Genomic DNA, 11,733 nt, shown 5'->3' on the forward strand with positions numbered 1-11,733 from the left:
TTACTAAGGCACTAAATCACTACAGCAGTCGTTATTGCAAATAACATCAAAAATGTGTCATCCATTGCTGTTGTCTTGTCCATACATAGGCAATCACCTGCACAGCATTCGGACAGGGCGGGCCGAAATCCCCGCTCTCCGTCTTCCGTCCTTAGCAGGTCATGCGGCTGTGGCTCAGGCTGTAGAGATACGAGTTGCGTTGGCGGCGGCCTCACGGCTGCCGACGTGCGCGTGGAGCCAATTAATAAACTTGAATATTCTGACTACATGGTTTATCTGTCTACGTATTCTGCAGTATAATGCACCGGCTGTTTTGGTCTGCGACGGGGGCGTAGGTCAGCAGGTTGGTCCTGGAGCAGTGGGCTGGACCTCTCGAGACCATGATCCGTGAAGTCCTTTCATCGTCGCTTGGTAGCACTGATTCACTTGGTGGGGATGTAGCACTGGTTCCAGTCAGCAGCTGGCGGTCTATATCATCCTGGTCGTCCTGCAAGCGGTAAGGTCTTTTGGAGGGTATAAATTGCTCCACACTAACACTGTTATCAACACCGGCACGTCTGCCCCATCGGTCGCATACTGGCCGTTTGGTACCGGCTTCAGGTGGAGGTGTCTGTGGGGTGGCCGGCATTGATGGTGGACCACCCGGGACAAAGTAGATATCGTCCACCTGGACAGCCAGGCGGGGGGGCTCTTCGACGGTCAGGCCGCATACGTGGCCAGTGACAATGTTTCTGCTCTGTGGCATGATGGAGGGGAAGTTATCCCATTGTTTCCCGTCTTTAAAGTAGATCCGGACCTTGAAGGCCGCCTGCGTCTTAACAGAGCTGTCATAGACAGTGGTGCGGAGGTCATAATGCAATAGCGTTTGGCCTTCATTGAGCTGACCACCAGATCGGATCACAGTTCCCATGAGAGTTATGGTTGGGAGAGCTGCCTCTGGGCAGTGCATTGTATACACCTCCGGGTCGGGGTAGTCACCAGGATGACTGAGGTTTGTCAAAGAAGGCACGCTAAGGGGCTGCATATGGGCATGAGAAGGTAGAGACAGGAATGGAAAATCAGTACCCACCAGGATACAGGATGAGCGTTTACAATCAGCTGTCCTGGCTGTCCACATCTTGTCTCATTGAAAATGAGCCCCAGACATGGACGAAAACGTCTCGTTGATTGAGGTGTGATCGTGCAGGGGGCCTAAAGAAATGCACGCACTATTGTAGGGATTTGGGCAGATCTGATAGTCATCTAAGAGCTCTTCAGGTAACAAATGGGGAATATTCAAGGTAATTTTGAGTTGCAGGGCAGTCGGCTGCTCTGGACCGGTTGGCTCATGGTGAGTTCCTCAGGAAAGTCACGCAGGTAGATGATCGCAGGGTTATTCCCCTTGGACATGTCGGCAAAGAGCAGACAGAGATAGCCCTAGATATGCCAAATAAACACGGCAGATCAAGATGGTCTATATCGTAATGAAGACCAAGAGTGTAAGTGCACGGGTATATATATAGAGATGGCCGGGACAGAATGTGGGCGGTGCCTAATGTGAACGTGATCAGAGAGTTTTACGGCTAGTAAATGAGCTGGCAAGGTGCCGGATATGGAGGTGCAGCAAGAAAGATCATTGGTTATGCGTCCGGGATAGCTGCTGTCGATGCAGTGCTGCCATAGCGGGGCGTCCATGGGTAAAAGGTAACCATTAGGAGGTGCAGGAGGGGTAAAGACGGGTAATGTACCGCAATATGCTTCCATCAGGAAAAGAAGGACCACTCATATGGGTAGGAGTAGGTCGCGGTAGACAACGTTGAGCGTTGGGTAGATATCAGCTCCACGCCGGACGCGAGACAGGCTGGTGTAGAGCTGGCCATGTGCGAATACAGGCGTCAGGCCCTGGCAACTGTTGAAAGTGGTGGCGTGCCAGCGGCATTGGGAACTGGCGACGCTGGACGGTCCAATTGGCACGGTGCGGTCGGAATTCGAAGGTGATGCGAGGGAGGCAGAAGATCTGCATCTCCTGACCAGTAATTTGAGAGGTTAGTAGCTGATTATGTTGCAGGAGGCGCACCTGGACGACATTGGTAAGTAAGTTGTCCACCTGCACCCCACATTCTTAACCAGGCCCTTTTCAATGGAGAGGTTGCGCATGATGCTCGCGACGCAGCCGACTTCAAGAGAGAGGTTATGTGGCGGGACGCCAGGCTCAGCCTCTGCACCGGTCGGTAGGTGGAAGCTGGACCCGTCCATTTCCTTAATTGTATCATGACTGTAGTAGGCGGCTTCCTTGTAGCTAGTATGCATATTGGAGGACAGGGCAGGGGCATCCCTGCCTGCGATTGTACTTATATTATGGCCATGGCCACGCTGGCACCCCGCGATACGGCCGACCAGGTTAGAAGGACCGGAGGTCGCTGCAACTGAGCGGCCAGGTGTACCGTCGCAGCGTCGGCGCAACATGGAGATGGTGCGGTAGACAGCATATACCAGCAGCGGGCGGACCCATTGATGGTAGATGCATGATGGGGTTCAACATATATCGTATATACGTGCCGTTCGTCCGTGGCAGCAGCGTGGGCGACGACCGACGAAGACGACGGAGGGCCCGAGAGTCACGTGCAACATGATTGTAAGACAGGCAAAGGGCGAATGAGGGGAGGCGTAGCAAGTCACGTTACTGAAAACTTGCAGACGAATCAGGGGCGGTCACATGGTGCAGGACCTATCTTCTCTTATTATATTCTCTTATCTCTTATCTCTTAATTCTCTTACTCTTATCTCTTATCTCTTATGTGTTCGGCGCAGTGGGCTTAATTTTTCTAAGAAAGCAGTAGCTTCCCGGAACTACTTCCTTAAACCTACTTATATCTTGATCCAATGTTAACTGCAGCACGATCGTGTATTCTGTGGCTTTATATGGTATGATGTTATCATTGGAATCAGACTAATATATCCAAGTTCTTCACTGCGAAATCTGCAATGTAGCGAGGCTATCCAATAAAAAGGGTGCATAGGTGAACACAGGATAAAATGGACCAAAAAGATGAAGGTTCATCGCACAACGGTAAAGATAAAATTATAGAAATCCAATATACGCAGGCCCAATGTTAATAGACCACATGGCCAGTAGCATATCCATTGACATTGAGGTGACCATTAATATAATGATTCCGGGGATCATCATTCCGCCCATCCTCTGCCCATGCCAGAAGCCCAGATGGAAACCCTACACAGGGAAGGAAGTCCAGTTTGGGCGCCGCCGCAAAATATGCTCCAACGTGGTTTGCGAGCATCCTGTCATCGCATAGTGGGAAGACCCAGTTTGCCAGAAGCTTGTGAAGGGGTGTGGCGTAGGTATGCATCTTGGCTGCCATGTGACTGAGCTCCATCAACTCCTTGATGCGTTGGCGCTGCTCCTTCTGATAAGCTACAAATACCATGTTGAGCGCAGTGCCACTTGGTTTGGTACCACTACAGGTGGTCTTCATCACGCGACAAAGGTTATTCATAAATGAGGCAACCCCTTCAATGGCCGAGTTTCCGCCAAGGGCAAGATTGGGATGAACCTGTATATAATGAATAAGCATAGGTAGACTATAAAGTGGCAAAGGACGACGTACCTTATGAACTGCATCCCCTAGAAGGCAAATTCGACCATGATGCCAGTGCTCCATCACGCCCTCTTCAAGTGAGATCACAGAGGCCCGGGTACGTTGTCTCCAGATCTCAGAGAATAGCAATTGGTCAGTGACAGGCTTATCAGCAACGAGTTCCGCCAGTGCATTGGCATCCTCATCGGTGAAGCGCTGTCGTTTTGGCCAGGTGAACGGTGCGTCGAGGAGGAAGACCACGACGACGTAGACAGCATCCGGCTGGGAGGTGGCAAGGAAGGTAAACCTATTGTTATGAGTTATATTAACTTCCCGCTCGCCAAGCTCCGGGATGGGAGGTGTGGTAACTAAAAGCGTCTTCCAGTTGGTATTCAGGGCTAAGGGTTACTCAAAAATGAACAGTTAGTGGAGGCATGTTCTAAAACTCCTATATGGGGTCGGGCTTCTCCTACAGGTCTTTTCTTTGACTTGGATCAAGCCAGGCGAGGTTTTTGTTGCATGATCCCACATGAAGCTCCGAATCAAGCTGTGGACCCCATCGCAACCAAGAACCATATCGCCTGTCTCAACCCTGCCGTCTGCAAGGCAGACCTCCACCCGGTCTGGAAACTGCTTCACATTTTCGATGATCGCTTTGGTACGGACAAATGACTGGTCAGGCAAACCGTCGTACAGAATCTGCAAGAGATTGCGCCTTTCCAAGGGAAAGAAGCCAATGCCATGACTGATAAGTTAGATTGGAGGGGTAATAAAACATGGGGACTGACATACTTCTTCTCAACTAGGGTATACAGTAGATTATCGTGCATCACCCTGCCATCCGGCCCACGGCTCAAGAAACGGTTAACTGGCACCGCGTCACGCTGAATAGCAGGGAGATAGCCAAGTTGATGGAGAACCCGAAGCCCGTGTGGCCACATGGAGATGCCGTTGCCCATTGGCGGCGCAACTTCAGCATGTTTCTCGAGCACAATATGATCAATGCCGAGCCGCTGGAGGCAGTTGGAGGCTACCAGCCCTGCTACACCGGCACCAACAACAACAATTCGGAATGGACGTTCAGCCTGCATCGTTGTATTATATGTTGCTTGATATGCAAGTGAAAAGACAGTCTGTGGCTGTCAATCAATCAAAGGATACTCCACGGAAGTGTTATAATGTTTACGGGAACAAGCTGGCTGGTGAGACATGGGATGATTAATACTAGAGTCAGGTCCGTCCTCCCTGCTTTCTGCCAAGGGACCGGCTTCGGCCGACGAATGCCGCATTTTCTGCTCCTGCGAGATTAAATAATCACGCCTGAAGAACTTTTATTCAATTTTCTTGGCCAGTAGAAGTACAACATACGATCTGGACGTAATGAATGATATTAAATCAGAGCTTCTGTCTGCAGGCTGTACGTGGAAATAGTGGCAATAGCAGATAATCCTAGTCGCTACAGTTATAGGTGAGTCATAAATTCCGTCTTTTGTTCATGTTGCATAAAGAGGCGCTATGTGTTGTTTATTTATAGCCCATGTTTATAATGTAAGCAACCCCTGAACTGACGTGGCTCTCCGTTTTCCCATTTCACCATCTCTAACACGGTTTCAAATCGCTCATCCAGTCAACAATAAATGATCATCAATACATCCATTGAATACAGAATACGTTGATGTACGCAAGGCCCTAAATCTCCATTAAGTGTGAGAGCAGTCTCTTCAGATGCTCTAAATCCCGACCGACTTGCTACAACTCAATCCACACCGCCAACATGAATATCATCACCTTCATGCAAAACCGGCCTCGACTTACGGGTGTGGTCTCATTTGCTGCTGCCGGCACATTAGTCGCCGCATACCTTGGCAAACGACGCCTTGACCGGTCATGCCCGAGAATCTCCATCACGGAGCTCCCAAAGTCAAGTGCTTGTCGCAACCTCGTGGAGAGCGGCGAAGCAGTTCCGAAGTCAGTCTGGGGGATGGAAAAGTCAGCTTTGCTGACCTCGTGGTCTGGTGGGGACAAAACCCGCTGGGTCCCCTCCTTCGCAGCCCTTCAAGCGGATGTTCCCGTATCCCTTCTCGCTGGATACGGGGCATTTCAAAGCAAAAAGAGTAACGCCGAGGAGGATGATGCGCATCGCCTGATGCAGAATTTAGTTGCCGCCTTTCTTGATGCGCGGGCCGCAGGGCCGGAGGCGTGGTATCTGGACAAAGAGGTGCCGCCATTGTCCTTCGCGCCCGGTAGCCTATTATTCGGCGATCAGGCCACCATGGGAGCCTTTATGCTTGGTTCCTGGAGTACAAACCGGAAGACTTCTATCCAGCCTCAATCTCTGAGCTCAGAAGCCACTGAGCCTTGCTCTGGGTTCCCGTCGAACCGGGACGCGATCCAAGACAGTCCTACGGACACAGCCGGAGCTGTTATGTACTGGAAATTCCCCGACGGGCTGGTCCGAATAGTGGACAAGGCAGCATCGTACGGTCTCCCGTGGCGGTTCATGGACGGCGGATTTCAAGAATTTATTGTGGAGAAGGTGTCAGATGAAACGGCGAGGGTGACATACATCAGTGTTGAATGCTCTAATCTGCACCCCGGCGGCCAATCTACAAGGGATTTCAAGATGTTGCCATGGCTGGCTTACGAGGTTCACGTATTATATGCGCAGCACCTCTGGCATAATACTGTGATGCAACTCACTAAGCGCACGAAAACATGAGATGATTTCTAGACGAGCATTATGATAGAGAGTAGTAATAAAGATACCACCCCGCTCATCCTCCTTACTGCTTCATGCCCTATACCGGTACCTATGTCAGTAGAAAGCCAGTAGCTCACTGCCGCGGTGACCATACTCTCTTCAATTCTCATCAGATACAGCAAGTGACTTGGTAGTGATGTCAGCTTACCACTGCGGCTGATCTACGGTGAACAGCGGACCGCTTTGTCCGCACTCGGCCGCTTGAAGACAATTCCGTTAAACAAGAGCTAAAGGAAAAACCATCGGAAGTGCGTTTTCCGCCGATGGAGATCTTGTCCTACCTTCTATGTAAGCTTTGGTTTTCCCTTAGTAGATATAATTACCTTGAAGTAGCCGGCCATAGATGAGGGTATCTGGCTCAATCATCCCAGACAATCGCCATTAAAACTTTCACTCAAGCTAAGAACCTGTCGCTAAGCAACATGGGCTCTGATCCTTCAAAGACAGGCGCCCTAGCCCCTGAGAGCTTCCCAACCACGCAGCCGGCCATTCGAATCAAGGTATGAGATGTTGCATATCGCATGCACCGGTCGACTTACACTTCTCTAGGCCGGACTCGCCGGTACATGGCCCTGTGGGGACATTTACTCTGGTTCGACCCTTGTTGGTGTCGTGAGTTATCTCTCTCGGGAATCTCACACTGCGACAGGGATTACTGACAACTCATAGCCTTTCTCGCACGGTACTATCGAGTCGGTCGAGGGCTTCGAGCCCAAGGTCAACTTCACGATCAGCAACGGCCACGACTGGTTCCGCATCGATGCAGACAAGAAGCACGGGCGCCTGGGCATAACGGCAATTGCTACGGATGCCGAAGGCCGGTGCATGCGCGTCATGGCTGATGGCGTCGTCGAGCTGAACGAACCTACTCTGGCTTTGATTATGGGTCATCCAGAAGCGAAGAGTACCCCCTTTGGCTCTGCAGGTGAGATGAGGATTTCTATTCCCAGTATTAGGATTGTATCTAGCTAACAATCGAACAGTTGAGCAAATGAGATTCGAGTGTGGCCATGAACCATATAAGCCGCTTGAAAACATGATGTTTGCCGGCAGCATGCGTTTCCTGAAGGAAGAGAGTGGTGAACTATTTGCTGATATCCGACTGTCCAGAATTGTTGCAGGTTCTGGCTATGAATGAGGGTGTAAATATGCATGACAGTTAGCATTCACATTGACTAGCAAGTTTATACGTTGCAAAATATGGATTGTTTGTTTTATATATATTGCAGAATTGTATTTACTTCATTACTAAAATAATAAATACGACAATTTTCCTTGAGCCAACCACAGGCACGGTTCTACTCTACAGACGATCATAAGGACCGCGAGACGGTCGGCTCATCGGCCTCAGATGCAGACGGCAAGATCACCGTCGCGGGTACTCGGCTTGTTCGCGCCCTGTTCTCCATCAAACGCCTCTGCGGCCTAGGGAGTCAGGACGTCTGGCGCCCGCTCACCAGCTGGTCCACTTATTAGCTGGCCGAATCTGCTACAACGCGCCTCCCAACCAATGATTTCTACAGGACTCAGCCAATCCGGGGCCTGTCCAGGTAGGTACGGGCATTATACTCGGCAAAAGTAGCTGCCCAGCGTCAAGATTGATCTTCGAGTATATATGCTGAGTACAACCACATGCTCTTCAGTAGGCGAATTCCTGACCGACGAGCTTTTCACTCAACTGCCACAATCTCTCTGCTTCGACGACACTGGTTCCCCATGGCTTTACAGTCTCGGTAAAAGGGTTGGCAACATGACAACCTGTCAAATACGCGCCATTATACGCTGAAAGACAGCATGTTAGAATAATGCTTGTGCTTCATACTTGGGGGACTTGTTAATGCCTACCTTCCAGGCCGGGTGCAAATGAAGCGAAGATGTGCGTTGCTGCCCCATGCTGGGCTGAATTGAATGCAACCTCATCCTCTACATTCCCGAGTGCAGCGTCCACGGCCTCTGTGTTTAAAGGTCAGAATACTGTTTTGTGGGTACATATGAACATCAACTCACGGATAGCTGACTGTTCCTCCCACCAGTTCATGTGGTCAGAAAGGTGGGTGAATACAAAGCCTGGGTGTAGACTAAAGGCCAGTAAGCCATGCGTCTCTCCCAGCTTCTTGGCCAGAGACAGTGCCATCAGCATATTCGCTGTCTTGGCTTGGCCATAGGCTTGCCATTTATTATAAGTGTCGCCATCCTGTGCACAAAGTTTTCAGCGTCAGCCAATAGTTATCTTTCCCGGACAAGAGAAGGAAGCATTTTACGTGAAAGTTATAATCCCCCCAGCGGATCGGATTAAAACGATGGCCCTCACTGCTGACGTTTACCACCCTCGGTGCTTCTGATGCCAGAATCTTGCTCATTATCAAGTTGGTGAAGAGGAAGTGCCCCAGATGATTGACGACAAAGGTCATCTCGAAGCCATCCACAGACCTTGCCCACTCGATCCCCATAACGCCAGCGTTATTGACAAGGACATCGATCTTGGGCACATCGGCCCAGCCGAGGACAGTATCCGCTGCCTTGCGGACGGCAGCGAATGAGCTCAGGTCTAGCTCGAGCACACGGACCTCAACGCCAGGATGCGTGGCTTTGATGGTATTAGCCGTCTCCTCAATCTTTCCAACCGTCCGTCCGGCCAGAATCAGTAAGCTAGGCTGGGCTGCCGCGATGGTCTCAACAAAGGTGGCTCCTAGACCTCCCGGTGATACTCCTGTGGTCAAGATCGATTTCCCCATGATTGCAGCTGCCAGATCATGAACCAGTGCATCAGCGGTGGTCTCTGAGCTGTAGGAAGAACTCATTATGTGTGTGTATGTGTCTTAGCAAAGGTGGAATAGTGGCTTCCAACTTTAAGATGTTATTCAATTGATATATTTCCCTTGAAGAACCTTCTATTGGAATTGCTTTGGATACCTGGGGTACCGACAAAACCGACGCATATTGCAGTAATTAAGTTCATACTGAAGAACCGCAGGAGCAATTATTGATTTGTGTTTCCACCCGTAACAGACCGTAAGACGGAACTGTGCAGGGATCAAGGGAGAAAGCCTAAATCTGACAGCGGGACTGGAGCGGCCGAGCGGGAAAATCAAGTCCGCTGTGGGTCTACAAGGAATGAACAAGCAACCAAGTCCTACAAAGATGCCTGGTGCTCATTCAGATAGACTTCCCTGATCCTTTGATCGCAGTGTTAAAATCAGATCAGACCATCAGAATGGGCGACACAACCCCCAGCGAGAAGGGCGCAGCCTCGAGTCTTCCTCCCTTGGAGGATCGACTGGAGATGGATCATCAAAGCACCGAATTATTGTCGGTCGATACCTCACCACGGCAACTCCATGGCTGGAAGGTAGGTCCTGATCTTCCTGCAGAACAACTACTAGTCAAGAGGAAGCTCATGAAGATCCTTCCTTCAGTGGGTCATTAGCTACGGATCTCTTTTGTCTGTGACCTTCCTCTTCGCTCTAGACAATACAATTGTAAGCTCTTCTCATTCTTTTTTTTAATTGATCAGAAAGCTTCCTTCGATCCCGGAGAACTGAAGTCTTTGCTAGGTCGCTGCCATCCAATCATCAATTTTAGCAAGTTTGGGTCGGGTCAATCTCTTCTCCTGGATCGGCGTCAGTTTCTCACTCGGCAGCACTGCCATTCTGGCCTGGTCCAAGGCGTATGGCGTCTTCAATATCAAATGGCTCTTCCTTGCCCACATTGTGATGTTTGAAGTCGGAAGCGCGATATGCGGTGCTGCGCCAACCATGCCTGCCCTGATCATCGGCCGAGTAGTCGCAGGGTTTGGGGGATCTGGCATGTATTCCGGGTCCTTGACTTACATTGCCGCCCTGACATCGATTCACGAGAGACCGCTGTATACGGCTGGCATTGCTGTGATCTGGGGACTCGGGAGTGTCCTTGGCCCAGTGGTGAGAATTTGGCTTCATTATTTTCCTTGTCTTTGAGGGATCAAGCTGACCAGAACAAACAGGTCGGAGCTGGGTTTGCCAGCAGCTCCGCCACATGGAGATGGGTGGGTAGAGATGAAACGTCCAATACCATAATGTCTGCATATTGACATATACCAGGGCTTTTACATCAATATCGTGGTGGGAGCTGTCTTTTCACCGGCGTACTTCTTCCTGCTGCCACAAGTCTGCCTTCGGACCGACAAGACTATCTATCAGAAGCTGCGTATGGTTGACTGGGTCGGAATTACCATTTTTGCTGGCGGTGCGGTGAGTTTCATCATGGCCATCACCTCGAATGGGGGGACTTATGCTTGGGGCTCTGGCTCGGCCATCACTCTCTGGGTTGTATCGGGCGTGTGTCTCGCTGCAACCGTTTTCTTGTCGTACTGGCATCCTCTCGTTGCCGGTGAAGATAGGCTTATCCCGGTACATTTCTTCCGGCGCCCGGTTCTGCTAAACTTGGCCGTTCAGATGTTTCTGGTCTCGGGAGTGATGCTCGGATTTGTATACTACATCCCTGTGTTCTTTGCTTTTACTAGGGTAAGAAGATCGTTCCGTACGGTGTGACGTATGTTGGTTGACTCCTCCACAGGGAGATGACGCGATGCAAGCCGGTGTACGACTACTGCCCTTTGTCTGTCTGATGGTCTTTTCCGCCATTCTGAGCGGTGCTCTCATGCCCAAGACCGGTCATTACATGCCGTGGTATATTGCAGGTAGCCTTCTTGTGACGCTGGGAAGTGGTTTGATGCGTGCGTCCGACTCCTCCAGTCATCATGTTTCAGAATAGGCTGATAAGAAGCCAGTCTCCATCAACGCCGACACTGGACCAGCCAGGGTGTACGGCTATACAGTGTTGGTTGGCGCTGGTGTAGGGTGTTACGTGGTTGCCGGATTCGCCGTGACACAGGCGATGGTGAAGGCAGAGGATGTATCCAATGCAGTCGCATTCCAATCGATTGGTACGATTTCTGTCGCGCTGTGCTTGAACTCGACTGACCTTCTCATGCAGCCCAGGTCCTCGGATGCGTTGTTCTTCTCGCGGTAGCCGGAAGCATCTACGAAAACACCTCTTTAGCTGACATTACCCCTCTGCTTCCAGTCGGCACTCCTTCGACATTCATTACTGAGCTCATAGCGGGTACAAGCAGCTCCACATTCGCGAGTCTCCCGCCAGCAATTGCCCGGGAAGTCATTTTGGCTCTCACCAAGACCCTCCGAAATGTCTGGATTTTCTTCCTGTCATCCGGCGCTCTGAGTCTCTGCCTCAGTCTATTTCTCGACGTAAGTATTCCCTCCGTGAAACCAGACAGCTGCTTATTTGGCCTTCTGCAGCGCAAACGGTTGAATATAACGGCCGGATAATTGAGGCGCAACGTTGCAATTACATAAGCCACAAAAATCAAATTGTGATTTTTGGAGATAGCGGTGGGCA

General features: G+C 50.6%; 7 protein-coding genes across 7 annotated transcripts; 3 read left to right on the forward strand and 4 right to left on the reverse strand.

Annotated features, from left to right (window-relative positions):
• Positions 1-280: 280 nt before the first annotated feature.
• BO88DRAFT_486327 (uncharacterized protein) lies at positions 281-1,024 on the reverse strand (the record flags this gene model as incomplete). The annotated part of the gene is made up of 1 exon (XM_025712432.1): positions 281-1,024. The coding sequence occupies one exon, from the start codon at positions 1,022-1,024 to the stop codon at positions 281-283; it is 744 nt and encodes a 247-aa protein (XP_025565704.1).
• Positions 1,025-1,884: 860 nt separating this feature from the next.
• On the reverse strand, positions 1,885-2,544 carry BO88DRAFT_241757 (uncharacterized protein). The gene has a single exon (XM_025702142.1). The coding sequence runs from the start codon at positions 2,443-2,445 to the stop codon at positions 2,026-2,028; it is 420 nt and encodes a 139-aa protein (XP_025565705.1). The 5' UTR covers positions 2,446-2,544; the 3' UTR covers positions 1,885-2,025.
• A 548-nt stretch (positions 2,545-3,092) lies between these two features.
• Positions 3,093-4,666, reverse strand: BO88DRAFT_442364 (FAD-dependent oxidoreductase; the record flags this gene model as incomplete). Its single annotated transcript, XM_025709948.1, has 4 exons — positions 3,093-3,551; positions 3,606-3,973; positions 4,049-4,320; positions 4,368-4,666. 4 exons carry the CDS (start codon positions 4,664-4,666, stop codon positions 3,093-3,095), a joined length of 1,398 nt encoding a protein of 465 aa, XP_025565706.1.
• A 477-nt stretch (positions 4,667-5,143) lies between these two features.
• On the forward strand, positions 5,144-6,355 carry BO88DRAFT_241767 (uncharacterized protein). Its single transcript, XM_025702143.1, has one exon. The coding sequence runs from the start codon at positions 5,350-5,352 to the stop codon at positions 6,292-6,294; it is 945 nt and encodes a 314-aa protein (XP_025565707.1). The 5' UTR covers positions 5,144-5,349; the 3' UTR covers positions 6,295-6,355.
• Positions 6,356-6,758: 403 nt separating this feature from the next.
• On the forward strand, positions 6,759-7,474 carry BO88DRAFT_478861 (DUF3237 domain-containing protein; the record flags this gene model as incomplete). The annotated part of the gene is made up of 4 exons (XM_025712032.1): positions 6,759-6,836; positions 6,886-6,948; positions 7,006-7,261; positions 7,320-7,474. The coding sequence occupies 4 exons, from the start codon at positions 6,759-6,761 to the stop codon at positions 7,472-7,474; spliced, it is 552 nt and encodes a 183-aa protein (XP_025565708.1).
• A 501-nt stretch (positions 7,475-7,975) lies between these two features.
• Positions 7,976-9,137, reverse strand: BO88DRAFT_423701 (NAD(P)-binding protein; the record flags this gene model as incomplete). Its single annotated transcript, XM_025708668.1, has 4 exons — positions 7,976-8,118; positions 8,182-8,289; positions 8,344-8,530; positions 8,598-9,137. The coding sequence occupies 4 exons, from the start codon at positions 9,135-9,137 to the stop codon at positions 7,976-7,978; spliced, it is 978 nt and encodes a 325-aa protein (XP_025565709.1).
• Positions 9,138-9,619: 482 nt separating this feature from the next.
• Positions 9,620-11,663, forward strand: BO88DRAFT_478863 (putative efflux pump antibiotic resistance protein; the record flags this gene model as incomplete). The annotated part of the gene is made up of 8 exons (XM_025712033.1): positions 9,620-9,685; positions 9,753-9,815; positions 9,891-10,256; positions 10,319-10,360; positions 10,416-10,838; positions 10,891-11,050; positions 11,105-11,260; positions 11,311-11,663. The coding sequence occupies 8 exons, from the start codon at positions 9,620-9,622 to the stop codon at positions 11,661-11,663; spliced, it is 1,629 nt and encodes a 542-aa protein (XP_025565710.1).
• Between the last annotated feature and the right edge of the window lie 70 nt (positions 11,664-11,733).

This window comes from Aspergillus vadensis (genome assembly GCF_003184925.1).
Source record: "Aspergillus vadensis CBS 113365 unplaced genomic scaffold BO88scaffold_5, whole genome shotgun sequence".
Classification (NCBI taxonomy): domain Eukaryota; kingdom Fungi; phylum Ascomycota; class Eurotiomycetes; order Eurotiales; family Aspergillaceae; genus Aspergillus; species Aspergillus vadensis.